The sequence below is a fragment of the Macrobrachium nipponense genome, chromosome 1 (assembly GCF_015104395.2).
Source record: "Macrobrachium nipponense isolate FS-2020 chromosome 1, ASM1510439v2, whole genome shotgun sequence".
Lineage (NCBI taxonomy): Eukaryota > Metazoa > Arthropoda > Malacostraca > Decapoda > Palaemonidae > Macrobrachium > Macrobrachium nipponense.
The window spans coordinates 56601548-56618227 of NC_087200.1; the positions used below are offsets into that span (position 1 = coordinate 56601548).

At 46.2% G+C, this 16680-nt stretch overlaps 1 protein-coding gene across 1 annotated transcript in view; it reads left to right on the top strand.

Annotated features, from left to right (window-relative positions):
* Positions 1 to 3042: 3042 nt before the first annotated feature.
* LOC135219319 (syntaxin-16-like) overlaps positions 3043 to 16680 on the top strand; it is a 131677-nt gene continuing 118039 nt past the window's right edge. Inside the window, exon 1 of the mRNA XM_064255986.1 lies at positions 3043 to 3212. Within this exon, the coding sequence (XP_064112056.1) occupies positions 3129 to 3212 (84 nt within the window). The 5' untranslated portion in view covers positions 3043 to 3128. The remainder of the gene's footprint in view (positions 3213 to 16680) is intronic.

Sequence of the window (16680 nt, forward strand, 5' to 3'; positions counted from 1 at the left end):
AACCATGTGTTCGTACATGCCAGTTCAAAACTCTGTGCAATCTCCAATATGTATTCCCATCTTCATTTCTAATTCTAAACCCATGGCCTCCGTGTACCTCCTCATACCCATCTCTTCTCTTTCCCACTCTGTCATTCATATCAGCTCCTATTATTAGCTTTTCACCCTCCCTCACTGTTCTAATGACAGCCTCAAACGCTTGTCTAAATCCTTCTTTCTCTTGCTCGTGGCACCCCATCTGAGGAGCATATGCTAATATCATATTTACTACTCTGTTCCCAGTTATTATTATTGGAATCTTTAACAGCCTATCATTTACTCTCTTTACTACTTTCACATTTTCTTTCCAGTTGTCACTTACTATATCTCCAACTCTATTTCTTCCCTCTCGTGACCCACTGTAATAAAGCTTATACCTATTTCCTATCTTTTTAGTTCCACTCCCTTTCCACCGAGTCTCCTGCACACACAAGAAATCTATCCCCCTCCTCTCCATCACAGCTACTATCTCCCTCAGTCTTCCTGTTAGAGTACCAGCGTTCTATGCACCTGCTCTTATCTTCCACTCTTTCACTAACTTCTTTGGCCGCAGTCGTGATCGGGGACCAAACAAAATAAGGAGGAAGCCCAAGAAGAATCAGTGCACATACCAGAAAATCATACATATAGAGAAAATGAAGATCAAGATGACTTAGTAAGGAAAGAGAAGAAGACATGGTATAGAAATGATTTGTTTATGAACATTAAGTATATCTTACTTTAACCAGACCACTGAGCTGATTAATTAACAGCTCTCCTAGGGCTGGCCCAAAAAATTAAATATTTTTACGTGGCTAGGAACCAATTGATTACTTAGCAACGGGACTGACAGCTTATTGTGGGATCCGAACCCCATTATATTGAGAAATGAATTTCTAATCACAAGAAATACATTTCTCTGATTCCGTGTTGGCAGAGCGGGTAAGCAAACTCAGACTACCAAATCGGTAAGCAGGCGTGTAACCCACTCGTCCAACGAGGAACTACGTATGAACATTAAGAGCGTAAAAGAACCCACGGAGAAACCAAATCATTTCGTTAAATAAAATTGAGAGTTATGTACCTGAGAACCATTAGAGTAATGAAAGCACCAGGCCAAGACTGAATTGAATTGAATCTAGAGTTTAGGCCAGAGGCCAAGCACTGGGACCTATGAAGTCATTCGGCGATGAAACGGAAATTGATGAACTAAAACCTGAATTCTAAAAGGCATTAATGAAGCGTGAGCCTCTTTTAGAAGTATTCTGGAAATATTACTAAGATGAAAATCAGAAGAAGCATAAAAAAGTGACTGAAAAGTTATAGACTTTTTACAGATCAAAGACTGATAGCAGTGTTAAGCAAATCATCTGTAATAATAAAATCTGAGTAGATCTTATTTCTTCTCCCTTGCATGGTAATAGGGCAGACATGACACAGCCAGCCACCCCTGCAAACCAGTGTGTCCGCCCTGGGTAAAGGCAGGTAGGTAGGTAGGGGAACAGGAGAAAAGGGGAGACAGCCACCCTCCTCATGCAAAACTATTTGTCCGTCCCAAGTGGGGGCGTGATAGGTAGGGAAGACAGCAATACCTAGCTCTTATGAAATATTTATAATGATTATATAAGAGGAAGTTGTGAAACACTTCAGGAAAACTGACGACTATGGTGAGAGTCAGGTAACGTTCCCAGAAGGAGGCGGAACATGTGATAATATATGTGTCTTTATCACACATTACTATTTACGTAGATGAGACTTATAAAAACAGAAAGCCCCTAATTGCAGGCTAATTGATATAGACTTCAGTAAAGCTTTTGACTCCTCAAAAAGGGAGGTATTAATAGACACTATGAAAGAACACAGAATTTATTTCCACAGGCAAAGTTACAATTGCAAAGATATGGAAGGGAGATACAACAAATACTGACCAGTGGAGGGTTGGGAACAAGAAATGAGTAACGTACGGAGGAAGATCAGGGTACAGCAGATCAATACCTATCACTGTTTAAGCTGGAAAAATATTTGACAATAAAAAAAAAGAAGAGTAAGGAAAAGGATATAATGAAAGACGAGAAACAGGAACTGAATTTTTGGCTAAGCTCGTTTTAATATATGATATGAGCGACAAACACAAAACTTGTTCAGGAATTAAACTAGATAGCCAAACGAAAATACTCAAAACGCAAAACCATGAAAACTTGCAAAAGTAACATACCCAGTCATAAAGAGGAGCAGCAACTGTAATGAAAGGAAAAGCATTTTGAATGGGTATTACAATCCCTTTATTTTTTTTATGGTACTAAAGTAATATATTTGACAGAATTAGAAACTGACAAGTGAACTGAAAATGGGGTATATTTAGGAAAATATTAGGGCTCATAAAATCTATAGCTATTATCACATTAAAGAGGGAGGTAGGAGAGTCTTATATGAAGACAAGGGTAGTAACGGGAGGCTCCAGTGTATCAATGTTTTTCTAAATGGCAAAAGATTTCTTTAAAAAAATATGGACATTAAAGAAAGAGAATGGAAATTGTGGTAAACCAAAATACATAACAAATACAGTAAATGACAAAGATAGAAATGATATACAAAACTAGACAGCGAGATAATAAGGGGAAAGAACAGTTAGAGAATAAATTGAACTTAAAATATAAGTGAAAGAACAAATATAGGACGGCTTCTTTGCATCAGCCCTTTTTTCCTGAGCAACAGCTGAGACAAAAATTTAATATTACCAACAGAAACTCACGAGGGAACGTCTGCAATTTCTGTGAAATTGCACAAGAAGCTCTGGCTCAATTTTTTGTTTTTTGTTCTTTTGCTGAGAATACAGAAAATAAAGAAGTGTAGTGGTAGTCGACGAATAGAAAACCACATGAAGAAGTCACACTGACACAGCTGGAATGGAACTTGTTATTCAGAGAAAGTAAAAAAGACCAGAGAAGGCACAAGAAGAAATACCCAACTGAGGCGCCGTTACATATGCAACGCCTCGAAATCCTAATCTTGAACCTGAGAAGAGGAATTTACTTTGCCTCGTCTGCCAGTGCTAGTAACAGCTGACGTTCCGTCAATTTCCAGGGACCGTCATATACTACACATATCTAATGGCTTCGAAGAATCTCACTCACATCTTCATGATAATGCGGGATAAAGCGATCCAGCGAAGGAACATGTACAAGCGGGTAGAGGTAAGGGCCAAATTGGCCAGTTTCGAGACCGAAAGCCACAGCTTAGGCTGGGCCCCTTGGCTTAAGACTCAAGACTTGGAGAGCCAGTCGTAGGACCGTCTGGTTATCCTGATGGGCGGGGGCAACGCCCCCCCACCCCATCTTCCTTTGCATAGACTACCTACCTAGATGGGTAATATCCAGCATCGTAAATGAGATACCTAAGAATAAGATACCTACTACTACCTACCTAGAACTACTACCTAGCCTAGGTAGGGGAGCTTTTGGTAAAAAGTGTTGTTTCTTTCGCACCCCTCCCCTCCCCTGGCTAAGTAACGCTGCCCATTAGTATATACTCTGTTTTTTCCACCTGTCCATCTGCCTGTGGTGTTTGCGCATGGTAACACTGCATTCCGGGTTTTAAATACCTAACATCTTATTTCGAATATTAACGGTGTAGCTACCTAGTAGTAATTCGCATGCAGTAGGTAAATTATATTAAAACACTTTTCAGTTGCAAATGTACACCAAGATACTTATCCTTTTATTTACCTAAAACTTACACATAGCTTAACTATTAAAGCCCAGGATGCAGTGATACCATGCGCGACCACCACAGGTGGATGGACAGGTAAAGATAGTATAGCTAGATAGCCTAGTTCCTGGAGCAAGTGAATATCCGTGGACCACCGATTTTCTTGTTAATGTGTGCTGTCAGTAAGAATGTGGCGGAACGGCGCTTCACGCCTTATCTGCACCTAGGGTAAACAACCGCAGACGATCCATTGTCATCGCGCTGGCCAGGCCTTATTCACTCGATATTTAATTGGTGAAACAAGAATACAATTACAACTTTAAGCATATCATTCAAAAGAATGAAGTTTCTTCAACATAATGTGATATATGAAAGCCCCATACAAACTAAAATATGCATGTGAGCTCATTGTAAAATGTTTGTTTCGACATGTAATACAAACCTTCGGTCCTTTAACATTAGGAATGTACTTAACGGCGTAGCTGGAATTACGGCCGTTGAATCTTGAACAAGGTGGTTAGGCAGTACCTAACTACCGTGGGCAGGCTAGCCTGCCCAGATGTAGACACTCCACTTTGCTTATGGCCGTCTTCCGATGAAGACGTGTGTGTGAGCTCCTGCTGACTGGATGTTGATCTTTTTTCCCGGTGGGATCCTTTTGGTTTATTTATTGTTTTTTTAAATAATTATGCATATACAGTGTTTGATATTAATACTAAACAAAGGTTTGTCCTTGTTTTTCAATTAATATGCAAACCCAGTCTTTGTGATAGCCTTTATAACCGCCCCTCTACTTGTGTTAAGAGTCAGCGGCAAAGGTATACCAACATATTATTTACATTCTTCGCCCTTTAACACTGGCTCAGACCTGCATGAGGTGAGTATGTATTTACCATGAGGATGAGACATGTATTTAACATAGGTGATATTGTTCCTGTAACGGGACATGTATTCATCCGGAGATTACGCTTACGCTTGGGAATTACCAAGGGAACTTCAAAGGTTTGTCCGTGTTTTGTTGTTATGGTAATTTTTCTTCTCCTTCTTCCTTTCACTTACTAAGTGAAGTATATCTTAATTTTACCAGACCACTGAGCTGATTAACAGCTCTCCTAGGGCTGGCCCGAAGGATTAGATATTTTTACGTGGCTAGGAACCAATTGGTCACCTAGCAACGGGACCTACAGCTTATTGTGGGATCCGAACCACACTGTATCGATAAATGAATTTCTATCACCATAAATAAATTCCTCTGATTCCACTTTGGCCGAGCTGGGATTCGAACTTCAGACCACCAAATTGGCAGCCCAGCACGAAAACCACTCGTCCAGCGAGGAACTCCTTTCACTTACTAACGGAAGAAGGTAGAAGGATGGGCGTGTGGTGTTGATGTTGGGGATCTCCTCTCACTTCGGAGGGCGTTGCCCTTGGATGCGTGAGGAGTATCCTCATTACTTTAATATTTTTTCCTTATTTTACAGACTAGTGGTGATTGTTTTTAGCAGTATTGGTTGGATGCTCTTCGTATTGGTTATCCTAACCTTGGAATTGTACCTATGACTTGTAGTATGTTGCGTACCGATCCTCGAGTGTGTGTGCTGATCCCCTGCTGATAATCATATTCATTACCACTACTACCCGGGAGTTGTCACTGGAGGAATTTGTCGTGCTGCCCTGTGAGGATTTACTACTCCTGATGGTAGAAGTCTGGCAGAATTCGGAGGAACCGAAGAGGAAAAGAGCTCGCCAAGTGTCGTCATCCTCCTCTTCGAGATCATCATATCTTCACGCCCCCTCTCCTTCGACTTTTAGGCTTTGCCGTGAAGAGAAGGTGGTCTCCCCGCCTAAGAAGTCTCGCCACGGGACTTCTAAGGGTCTGTCTCGCTCCGGTGAGACAGGTGGGTCTTCCGCTGGTCCTCCCATTCCTTCGGGAACAGAGCCCATCTCTCCTTCCTCGGGGAGGAAGCAGAAGGGGACCATGGAGGTACCAGCCACCGCTGGTATCTCCTCTCCCGGTTCCGGAGGTTCCACCTCCAGGCTGGGAACCGTCTCGGTCTCCCGCTTGCGAGCATTACCAAGTGTACGGTCACCTATGGGTGACCCTGCAGCCAGGGTCCAGACTGCTGAGTACGCTCACCGTGTCAGGACCCAGGCATGGAGTGGAAGATGGTAGGAGTCGCTCGGGTGACTCTCGCTAGACTGGCGATTGCTCTCGCAGCGATCGCCCGGTACCCAGGGTTGACATGACATTCCCGCGGGTCCATGCACACAGAGACCGGTGGAGGCGGGCCATCCAGCCCTCTTTTAATTAATTTCTTTCTTTCAGAGGTGTTTCGACATCAACGAGGACTTGGAAGAGTCGGAGGGTGGTATAGGCTGTCGCCTGTCAGGTGCATGCTCAGCCCCACCTAGACGACAGTTGCATTTGCACAACCGACCAGTCTCGGGGGTGGCAGACGCTTCACCTGCCAGGTGGGACAGTTGGGGCTTCTGCTGGTCCTCCTGTTCTTTCGGGAACGGGGCCTGTCTCTCCTTACCTTACAGACCTTACAGACCTTACATCTTGTTCGGGTTGCCCCAGGTCCCTCAGTGTGAGGCACCTCTAATGTCTACCAGAGAGTTGCTAGTACATCTTCCGGTATATTTTGCATCTTCCAATCTTGGATGGTCTGGGATGCAGTTTAGATATTTGTCGAGCTTATTCTTAAACACATCTACGCTCACTCCTGATATATTCCTCAGATGAGCTGGCAACGCATTGAATAGACGCTGCATTATCGATGCTGGTGCGTAGTGGATTAATGTCCTGTGTGCTTTCCTTATTTTTCCTGGTATAGTTTTGGGCACTATTAATCTACCTCTGCTTGCTCTTTCTGATATTTTTAGTTCCATGATATTTTCTGCTATTCCTTCTATCTGTTTCCATGCCTGAATTATCATGTAGCGTTTCTTTCTCCATTTCTAGACTATATAATTTTAAGAATTGTAGTCTTTCCCAGTAGTCTAGGTCCTTAACTTCTTCTATTCTAGCTGTAAAGGACCTTTGTACACTCTCTATTTGTGCAATATCCTTTTGATAGTGTGGGTACCATATCATATTGCAATATTCAAGTGGACTACGAACATATGTTTTATAAAGCATAATCATGTGTTTCAGCTTTTTTTTCTTGTTTTGAAGTGCCGTAACAACATTCCCATTTTTGCTTTACATTTTGCCAACAGAGTTGCTATTTGATCATTGCATAACATGTTCCTATTCATCATCACACCAAGGTCTTTAACTGCTTCCTTATTTGTGATGGTCTCATTATTAGGTCCCTTATATGCATATAGCTTTCTTTCTCTGTCTCCAGGGAAGAAGAAGACGGGGACCATAGGGGACGCCGGTACCTCTGCTCTTGGTTCCAGAGGTTCCACCTCTGGACTGGAAACCGTCTCGGCCGCTCGCTTGCGAGCGTCACCAAGTGTACGGTCACCTACGGGTGACCATGCAGCCAAGGTCCAGACTGCTGAGTACGCTCACCGTGTCAGGACCCAGGCACGGAGCGGAAGGATGGTAAGAGTCACTCAGGTGACTCTCGCCAGTTCGGCGATCGCTCTTGCAGCGATCGGCTGGTACCCTGGGTTGACGTGACATTCCCACCAGACCTTTCATGTAGCGAGGAAGGGAAGAAATCCCCCCCCTGGCCACTGGGTCCAGCCTCGTCTGGACCTGGCCCAACACCACCTGGACCTAGTCTAGCCTAGCCTGGACTTGGTCCAACCTCACCTGGACCTGGTCCCGCCTCGCCTGGACTTGGTCCAGCCAAGCCTGGGTGCGCTGAGAGGATGGTGCTTGCTCTCACCGCATTAGTGGACACTACCAGTCACCCGACCGTCGCTCCCACCGGGACGGGACGGCTTGCACGACTGGTAGCAGCTCCCCTGACGCACGAGACTGATACTACCGTCCTCTGTCCAGCGCTTCTCCGGAAGGAGACCTGCAGCTTGACTGCCACCGTGTTTGGTGATTGCCTGCAGTCCTCCCAGCCTGCCGGTTCTGCTGGTAGGCAGGGGAGGAGCGCTCGTAGCAGCTCCCCTGACGCAAGAGACCGACGCTCCGTCCTTGGTCCAGTGCTTCTCCGCAAGAAGACCGCTGGTCCAGACCGGCAGCTAGATCGTTACCTTAGGTTGGTGATCGCCTACAGTCCTCCCAGCCTACAGTTCTGTTGATAGGCAGGGGAGGAGCGCTCGTAGCAGCTCCCCTGACGCAAGAGACTGACGCTTCGTTCCTTGGTCCAGCGCTTCTCCGCAAGAAGACCGTTGGTCCAGACCTGCAGCTCAATCGCCACCGTGGGTTGGTGATTGCCTGCTGTCCTCCCAGCCTACTGGTTCTGCTAGTAGGCAGGGTAGGAGCGTCAGGTCTTCCTCACCTGTCCCTTCAACCTCCTCAGGCTACACCGGGAGGAATGAGGCGAACAGGAGTGACTGTGATGAATGCACTTCTTACGGTCCGTCCACGAGCCTGGTTCGGTCTTGGGACCAACAGATCCTTGATCAAGTGGTTGGAGGAGAGAGTGGGGGGCTGGCGAAGACGATGACACTTCCCAGACTCGGAGTGACCATCACTGCTGTTCACATGACGGTCCCGCTGGACCACACACGCAGAGACCGGGGTGGGCTTCCCCTTCAGTCCTCTTGGGAGGTTTCGACCTCGACGAGGACTGGGACGCGTCGGAAGACGTTTAGCCTACAGTACGAGTTTCGTAACCCTCTTCGGGAAAACGTTTTCTTCAGACTGTAACGTGTTCCTAGACAAAACAGCCATGGTGATGGCTGCCCTTACTCGCTTCTCCGACTGCTAGTTCCGCTGGGAAGGCGAGCAAGAGTGTCCAATCTTCCTCCCCAATTCCCTCTCTCCCTATGGCTGTGACGGGAAGGGGAGGGATCCTGCAGAGCATTCTCCGTAGGATTCCGCGTTGGGGACTTCGTTCCTGGAGGGACCTTCGGGTCCTACTGGACATAAGTCCCCGTCATTGAGGAAGGATCTTGCCCTATCCTCGATTTCTACAGGAATCGGGAGGACCACCACCCAATGATTGTCTGACAAATTCAGGGTGTCGGGGGGCAGCGTTTTGCGAGCGGTCTTCAGTTTTGTACAAGAAACTTACCCAGCAGATATATACTTAGCTATAGACTCGGTCGTCCCGACAGAATTTCAAAACTCGTGGCACACGCGACAGGTAGGTCAGGTGATCCACCATTCCCGCCGCTGGGTGGCGGGGTCTGGAACTATTCCCGTTTTCTAAGCCATAATTTCTCTGTCGGTTGAACGGACAACATCTATTGTTCGTTCCTCCATCTTGGATTTCTACTCGTTTGCCGAGAATTTGGATTGGTTTTTTGGTGACGTATTCTGTTTTTTCTCTGGCTTGGCATACGCTTATTGTGGACTGTTTTTCGACTTTGGTTTTGACTACTCTTTCACGATGTCTGACGCTAAGGCTTCACCTATGTTTTAGAGTTTGGGCAGTAGGGAAGGTTGCAAAGGTTAGGGAGGCTGCTCTAATCGGCAGTAGATCCTCATAGTATTTGCGCTAAATGCAGAGAGAATGAATGTTCTTTTAATAACACCTGTGTTGAATGCGAGAACCTTACGGAGCTTGAATGGAAGGAGTTATCGTTATATGTTAGGAAGCTTGAGAGAGATAGAGTAAGAAAGGCTTCAGCTAGGTCATCTAGTAGATCTTGCTCTTTAGAACAAGAAGTTAACTCTCCTACTAACGATTTTCCTTAGCCTCAGCTGCTTCTCCCTGTTCTGAATCCAAAGATTCTTCTTCAGAGAGGGAAAATGTAAAAGCTTCAATCAAGAAACTTCAAGCTCAGCTACGAGCTCTAAACGAAGGTAAGAGTGGTGATAGTGACTTGTGCAGTGTCCCCAGTGCAGTGGAGGGGGCGTCTGACCGGTTCCTCTTTGCTCCTAGGCCTAGACCGCTTCCAAACTCCCAGGACCAGGGGAGGAGGAATGTCGAAAGCCGCAGGGAGGATGCAGAACATCCCCAACGGTCAGGCGTCCCTTCGGCAGATCCTGTTGTAAAGTCCCAGGCTGCCTCGGATTGCCGCAGAAAAGCGTCCTAAGGGAGTGTTTTTCGGCCTCAGACTCTTCTCTCCTAAACAGAGGATGGAGTTCAGCCTCTCTTTCGCGCCCTTTGAAGAGAGCCTGGAAGGCGCCTAAAGGAGACGCGGCTGATTCCAGCCCAGAGCGTTTTCCCGAGGATTGGCCTTCGGGTCCTAAGAAGACGAAACAAGAGGAACCTTCTCTTCAGGATCCTACGAAGAAGTTTTTGATTAATCTGCAAGAGCAGTTAGCTTCTTTAGTAGGCTCCTTTGCTAAGGACTCGACAAGGAGGAAAGATGTTTCGCTCCCTGTTAAGAGTTCCGCTAAGCGCCCCTCTTCGTATAGGAGAGAACCCTCACAATCTCCAGGGCGTTTATCGCCTTCGTCGAGAGACTCGTCCGATAGGAGTTGTTCTCCTGAGAGAAGAGTTCTTTCGCCCTATAGGCTGTCTTCTCCGAAGCGCCCTTTGAGACGCCGCGAATCGAGCAGAAGTCTCGATCGGTTTAGGTTCAAGGAACCGGAAAACCGATTTAAGTATCAGGATCCTTTGGGTCTGCAGGACCAGGAGCCAGACAGGCGCAAAGAGGCAGCAAGACGCAAGAAAGGGCGTCAAGAGCCTCTCAGACCACAGGATTCAGGGACGTCAGGATTCTGCTAGAAGGCAGGAATCAGGACGCCATGAGTCAGGGCGCCAGGAGCCAGGGCGCCAGGAGCCAGGACGCCATGAGTCAGGGCGCCGCCAGGAGTCATGGCGCCAGGAGTTAGGACGCCAGGAGGCAGGACGCCAGGAGTACGTTAGACGTCAAGAGTTAGGGCGCCAAGAGCCTGTTAAGCGTCATGAATCAGGACGCGGGGATCTTTTCAAGCGCCCTGAATCAGGGCGCCAGGAGCCTAGCAAGCGCCGCGAACCGCAAGAACCTAGACAACAAGAGTCTAGTAGGTGCAAGAGTGTTTCGGACAGGCAGGAGCCTCACTCTTTCGTATAGAAGTGCTAACTGCTCAGCGCTCCCCTTCTCGGGAAAGGAGTTCTTCGTCTCCCTCCCCGGGAAGAGCCAGATCACTCCCCAAACGGTCTCCTTCGGTGGATCAGTTGGACCAGGTATCGGAAGACGACGAGCCAGTAGATGTAGCAGTTTCTGATAATAAGAGACTTTCACTTTTGCTGCTAAAGGAGTTCGGAGACTCCCTTCATCCTGCTGACCCTCCTTCACCAGGATCTTTGATGTCTAGCACAAAAGCTCTCAAGTCGTCTTCCTTCGTCAAGATGCGCCCCACTCTTTGTATGAAAAAGGCATTAAAGACCTTTTCAGAGTGGTTGACTTCCAGAAGGGAAGCGGCAAGAAAAAACAGTTTTTCCTGCCCTCCTTCCAAGTTAACAGGCAAACCAGGGGGAAAACAGGTTGGTACGAGACCAAAGAACCTATGGGGTTAGGCCTCCCTTCTTCCGCAGATGCGGATTTTGCTTCCTTAGTGGACTCTTCCAGGAGGAAGTCTTTGCTGTCTGCTAAGGCAACATGGGGCATGTGTGAGCTAGACCACCTTCTAAAGGGCCTCTTTAAAACCCTAGAAGTCTTCAATTTTATGGACTGGGCTTTGGGAGCGTTAGCTAGAGCTCAGACACTGACTTTTGTTTCCATGGAGGAACTTTCAAGCGTCCTGGCTTGCTTGGACAGAGCGGTCATGGACGGTTCCGTAGAAGTTGCCTCTCTTTTTTGGAACGGGAGTCTTAAAGAAGAGATCGTCTTTAGCTCTTTTCTAGCAAGTAGCCGTATCACCTTTGCAAAGAACATCTCTTCTTTTTGCACCGTTATCCCCGCATCTATTTCCACAGGAGAAGTTTAGGCCGGCAGTGCCTATAGAGAAAAAAGAGAGACCCTCTTTTGTACAGCCCTTTCGAGGTGCCTCCTCTTCTAGAGCCCCTCTTAGAGGTCGCAGACCAGATAGAAGGAGTAGACCATCTAGAAGGTCCTTCAAGAAGTCTAGATGAGCAGGGAGTCCTCCAGACGAAAGTAGGCGCCAGACTACTCCACTTTGCAAAAGTCTGGGCGCAGAAGGGAGCGGACTCTTGGTCCCTCTCTATCCTGAAAAAAGGATACTTTGATCCCCTTCAGGGAAAATCCTCCCTTGACGACAACTCCAAGGGAGTTGACTGCAAGATACTCGGATCCGTGCCGAAAGCTTGCTATTTTGCAAGCAGTGGAACAGATGTTTCCAAGGAAGCGGTAGAACTGGTTCAAGATCTCCAGTCTCCAGGATTTTACAATCGGCTATTCCCGCTAGGTACCGGAAAGCATGGGGGGGATGGAGACTGGTTCCTAGACGTCAGTGCCTGAATTTCTTTGTCTTGAAGAAGAAATTTTCAATGGAGACTCTTCCTCTGTTCTATCTGCTCTTCGTCCAGGGACTGGATGGTGTCCCTTGGACCTTCGGATGGATGCGTATTTCCCATGTGCCAATTCACTCCGGCAGCAAGGAAATATCTGAGATTCATGTTCCAAGGGAAAGTGTTCCAGTTCCGAGCGATGTGCTTCGGACTTTCGACTGCCCCTCAAGTCTTCACGGACATCATGAAGAATGTAGCTTATTGGCTACATCTGGAAGGGATCAGGATCTCGTTATATCTGGACGATTGGCTAATAAGAGCCCAATCGGAGAAAAAATGTCTGGAGGACCTATTAGTTACTCTAAATTTGACAAAGTCCCTAGGACTTTTAGTCAATCGCGAGAAATCCATGCTGACTCCCCAGCAGAGTATTGTCTATCTGGGGATTCAGATGGATTCTCGGGATTTTCTATCTAGCATATCCTTCGCAGGAAAGGAGAGAACGCTGCTTAGAAAAGGTGGCAGTCTTCTTAAGGAAAGAACATTGTTCCGCGAGGGAATGGATGAGCTTACTGGGGACCCTCTCCTCGATGGAACAGTTCGTTTCCTTAGGAAGACTACACCTACGACCTTCAATTTTATCTGAAGGAGAAGTGGGATTGGAAATCCAACAATCTAGGAGATACATTTCCAATCTCGAAAGGGATCAAGGAGAATATCCGCTGGTGGTTAGATCCACAGAAACTAAGCAAGGGAATCTCCCTTCGCTTACAGAACCCTCGCCTAGCGTTATTTGCAGACGCCTCATTCATGGTGGGGAGCGACCCTAGGTTCGAAGAAGTGTCAGGCACTTGGGAAGGAGAACAAGTGTCCTGGCACATAAACAATAAAGAACTAACAGCCATTCATCTAGCGTTAGTTCATTTCGAGGAACAGTCTCAGGTCTGGGGATTCAGATTCACTCGGACAACACAACAGCCCTCGCTTATATAAAGAAACAAGGGGGGACGCATTCCTTTTCCCTGTACGAATTAGCAGAGGATCTGCTGATTTTGGGCTCAGGAAAGGAAGATCTCTCTTCTCACAAGGTTTGTGCAGGAGAGAAAAATGTCCGGGCAGATCTGTTGAGCAGAAAAGAACAAGTCCTACCCACGGAATGGACTCTCAATTCCTCAGATTGAACAACAACTTTAGGCATCTGTGAGGAAGGCCCAATATAGACCTGTTCGCGACCAACAGAATCACAGATTAGAGACCTATTGCTCCCCGATCTCGGATCCACAAGCAGTAGCAGTAGACAGCTTTCTGCTAGATTGACGGGAGGGCTTGGACGCATAACGCCTTCCCTCCTTTCAAGATAGTAGGGGAAGTATTGAGGAAGTTCGCTTGCTCGGAAGGAACAAGAATGACCCTCATCGCTCCCTTCTGGCCAGCTCTCGATTGGTTCACAGAGGTGCTGGAGTGGTTAGTAGATTTTCCAAGATCGCTTCCACTAAGGAACGATCTTCTCAAACAACCCCACTTCTTTGACAGGTTTCACAAAAAACCTCCCCGCTCTAAGTCTGACCGCCTTCAGACTGTCGAAGGACTTGTCAGAGCAAGGGGTTTTTCACGAGATGTGGCGAAGGCTATTGCAAGAGCCAGAAGAGTCTCCACCTCGAAAGTATATCAGTCGAAGTGGGAGTTGTTTAGAAGATGGTGTAAGGGAAAGAAAATATCCTCTTCCAGTACCTCTGTAACTGAAATCGCAGATTTTCTCCTATATTTGAGAAAAGACTGTAACCTGGCAGTTTCAACAGTGAAGGGTTACAGAAGTATGCTGGTCCTCAGTTTTTCGACATAGAGGAATAGATCTGACGAATAATAAAGATCTATGACCTTATAAGGTCTTTCGAAACCACGAAAGACCATGTAATCAAGAAGCCTAGCTGGAACTTGGATGTGGTCCTCAAGTTCCTAATGTCGGAAAAATTTGTACCGTCTCACGCAGCTTCGTTTAGAGACTTAACGAGAAAGTCATTATTCCTCTTTGCGTTAGCAACAGCCAAGAGAATTAGCGAGTTGCAAGCTTTGGAAGGTAAAGTGGGTTTTAAGAAGGATTCAGCGATTTGCTCCTTTAAACCATTTTTTTTCTAGCAAAAAAAAAGAAAATCCCTCAAAGCCTTGGCCAAGAAGGCTTTGAGATAAGAGGGACTATCTTCATTAACAGGGAGAAGAACTAGAAAGGACTTTGTGTCCAGTCAGGGCACTCAAGTTCTACCTGGAGAAGAAGAAGTTGCTGAGAGGTACAGAAGAAAGTCTTTGGTGCTCTGTAAGAGATCCGAAAAGATCGATTTCTAAGAACGCCCTTACATACTTCATAAAAGATGTAATAAGGGAAGCTCACCTTAAGTGCGATGAAGAGCATCTCAAGGTTCTCAGAGTGAGAGCTCATGAAGTGAGAGCCATAGCTACGTCTATGGCATTTCACAAAACATGGTCTCTTCAGGCTCTTATAGAGTCGACGTTTTGGAGATTTGTAATTCTGTGTTCGCCTCGAATTACCTAAAGAGACGTTAAAATTTCGTACGAAAAGTGCTTTGCTCTGGGAGCGTATGTTCGGCGAATTCAGTGCTGGGAAGAATGGGCTAAGGCTAATCCTTCCTAATTTAGTTTAGTGTTTAAATTACTTTTTATTGGTGGTTGTTTTTTTTATTGGTTAATTGTCAGAGGGAATAGGGAACCCTCTTGCAATTCATAGATTATAACAATACTAACATGGTCAGGTGATCGGGATTGGCTTCAGTGCTCTTTGTGATTTTTTAATAACCTTAACTCTGTCATGTAAGAGGGCGAGTCTCCATTGATATGGACAAAAAAAGGTCAAGGCTCTTTACATGTAAGTGGTCAAGGCCCCCATTGGTACGATCCAGTATAAGGCTCTGTCGCGTAAGCGGGCTAGCCCCCATTGACACGATCCAAAGAGTTATTCAACCATAGGTTCATTCCTCGTTGAAACTCTTGAGGCAGGCAGACTCATCGACAGTAGTCATGAAGTCTTCAGCCCAATCAGGTAGGAACTATGGATTATTTTATCAAAAGAAAGATAGGTGTTTTTTCCCTGTTTTTTAATGTATTTAGTTTAAGTATTATTTTGTTTTTAGCTGTCTCTTGCCCGCCACCAAGGGTGCCAATCAGCTAAGTATATATCTGCTGGGTAAGTTTCTTGTACAAAAATGGTATTAAGATACAATAAAGTTTTGTACATACTTACCTGGCAGATATATACGATTAATGGCCCACCCATCCTCCCCTCAGGAGACAGGTGGAAGAGAATTATGGCTTAGAAAACGGGAATAGTTCCAGACCCCGCCCCCACCCCCAGCGGCGGGAATGGTGGATCACCTGACCTACCCTGTCGCTGTGCCGCGAGTTTTGAAATTCTGTCAGGACGACCGAGTCTATTAGCTAAAGTATATATCTGGCCAGGTAAGTATGTACAAAACTTTATTGTATCTTAACAATATCATTTTCTAACACTGGTCTTCTATGATCTGCAAACACTTGGGTGAAACCACGGTCCAGAGTTGGCGAGATGAGAAGCCCAGATAATTGTTACTACGATAATTGGGAATTTCACCGAATGCTCGAATTCCTGGAATTTCTAGCGTTCGAGGGAAGTACTGCTGCTGAAGGAAGAATATCTCAGGAGGGGCTCAGCCTGGATGGACCTGACAGTCCGTCGCCTCAGTAGGCGGCCAACCCCGGGATAGAGAAGAACACGAGGTAACATCCAGTTCGGTTTGAACTATCATCTTCGGTATCCTGTTATCACTGTAGAAGTCTTCCTTCGGGAAAACTTCACCTTCGCTCTCTTCATTAGAGAATGAAGGGTGTCGGCTTCCAGTCCTTATTCTTGTTCCTCGAATGGAAGAGAATTTAGGGTGGAGGTCTATGTACAGGTACCTACAAATATACTACGTATATTGCCCTCGTGACATGCTTCTGTTATCAGTTGAATTGTTCGAGGTGTAGGCACATACCGTAGTTAACTCTACATGTTGTGACCGAGACGAATAGTATCTTCTTAATTGAACTACAACTTGGGACTGCCCTGCAACCTCCCAGGAGTTACCAGTTTCAATTTTGAGATACTTGTGGTATTGTTACAACAACAACACCACAGCGTTTGCATTCACAGAAATCCGTTTCGATTAAATGCAAATGCTCGAGTGTATTTTTTTCCGCTCGATGGTTCTAGCCGAACGCATTCCTTCTTGGAATGGATTACCTGGCAACTCAGGATGACGAGTGAGCGAGAGCTAGCGGTGTAGGGGTTGCCGGCCAGCCCCTCCTGCCACAGCACAGTACCTGCTGGCTCTCCGAGATAGTACGTTCGGATATTGTCTCTCTCCTCTGCAATGATTGACTACCGAACCGAATCTCTGCTTGGCAATCACAGACTTAGGTCTCTGGTTGGCTGGAATTCTCACATATGTGGATGACCATCTCTACTGCATCGCCTTTGACGTTGCAAAAATTTTCAGACAGAGAT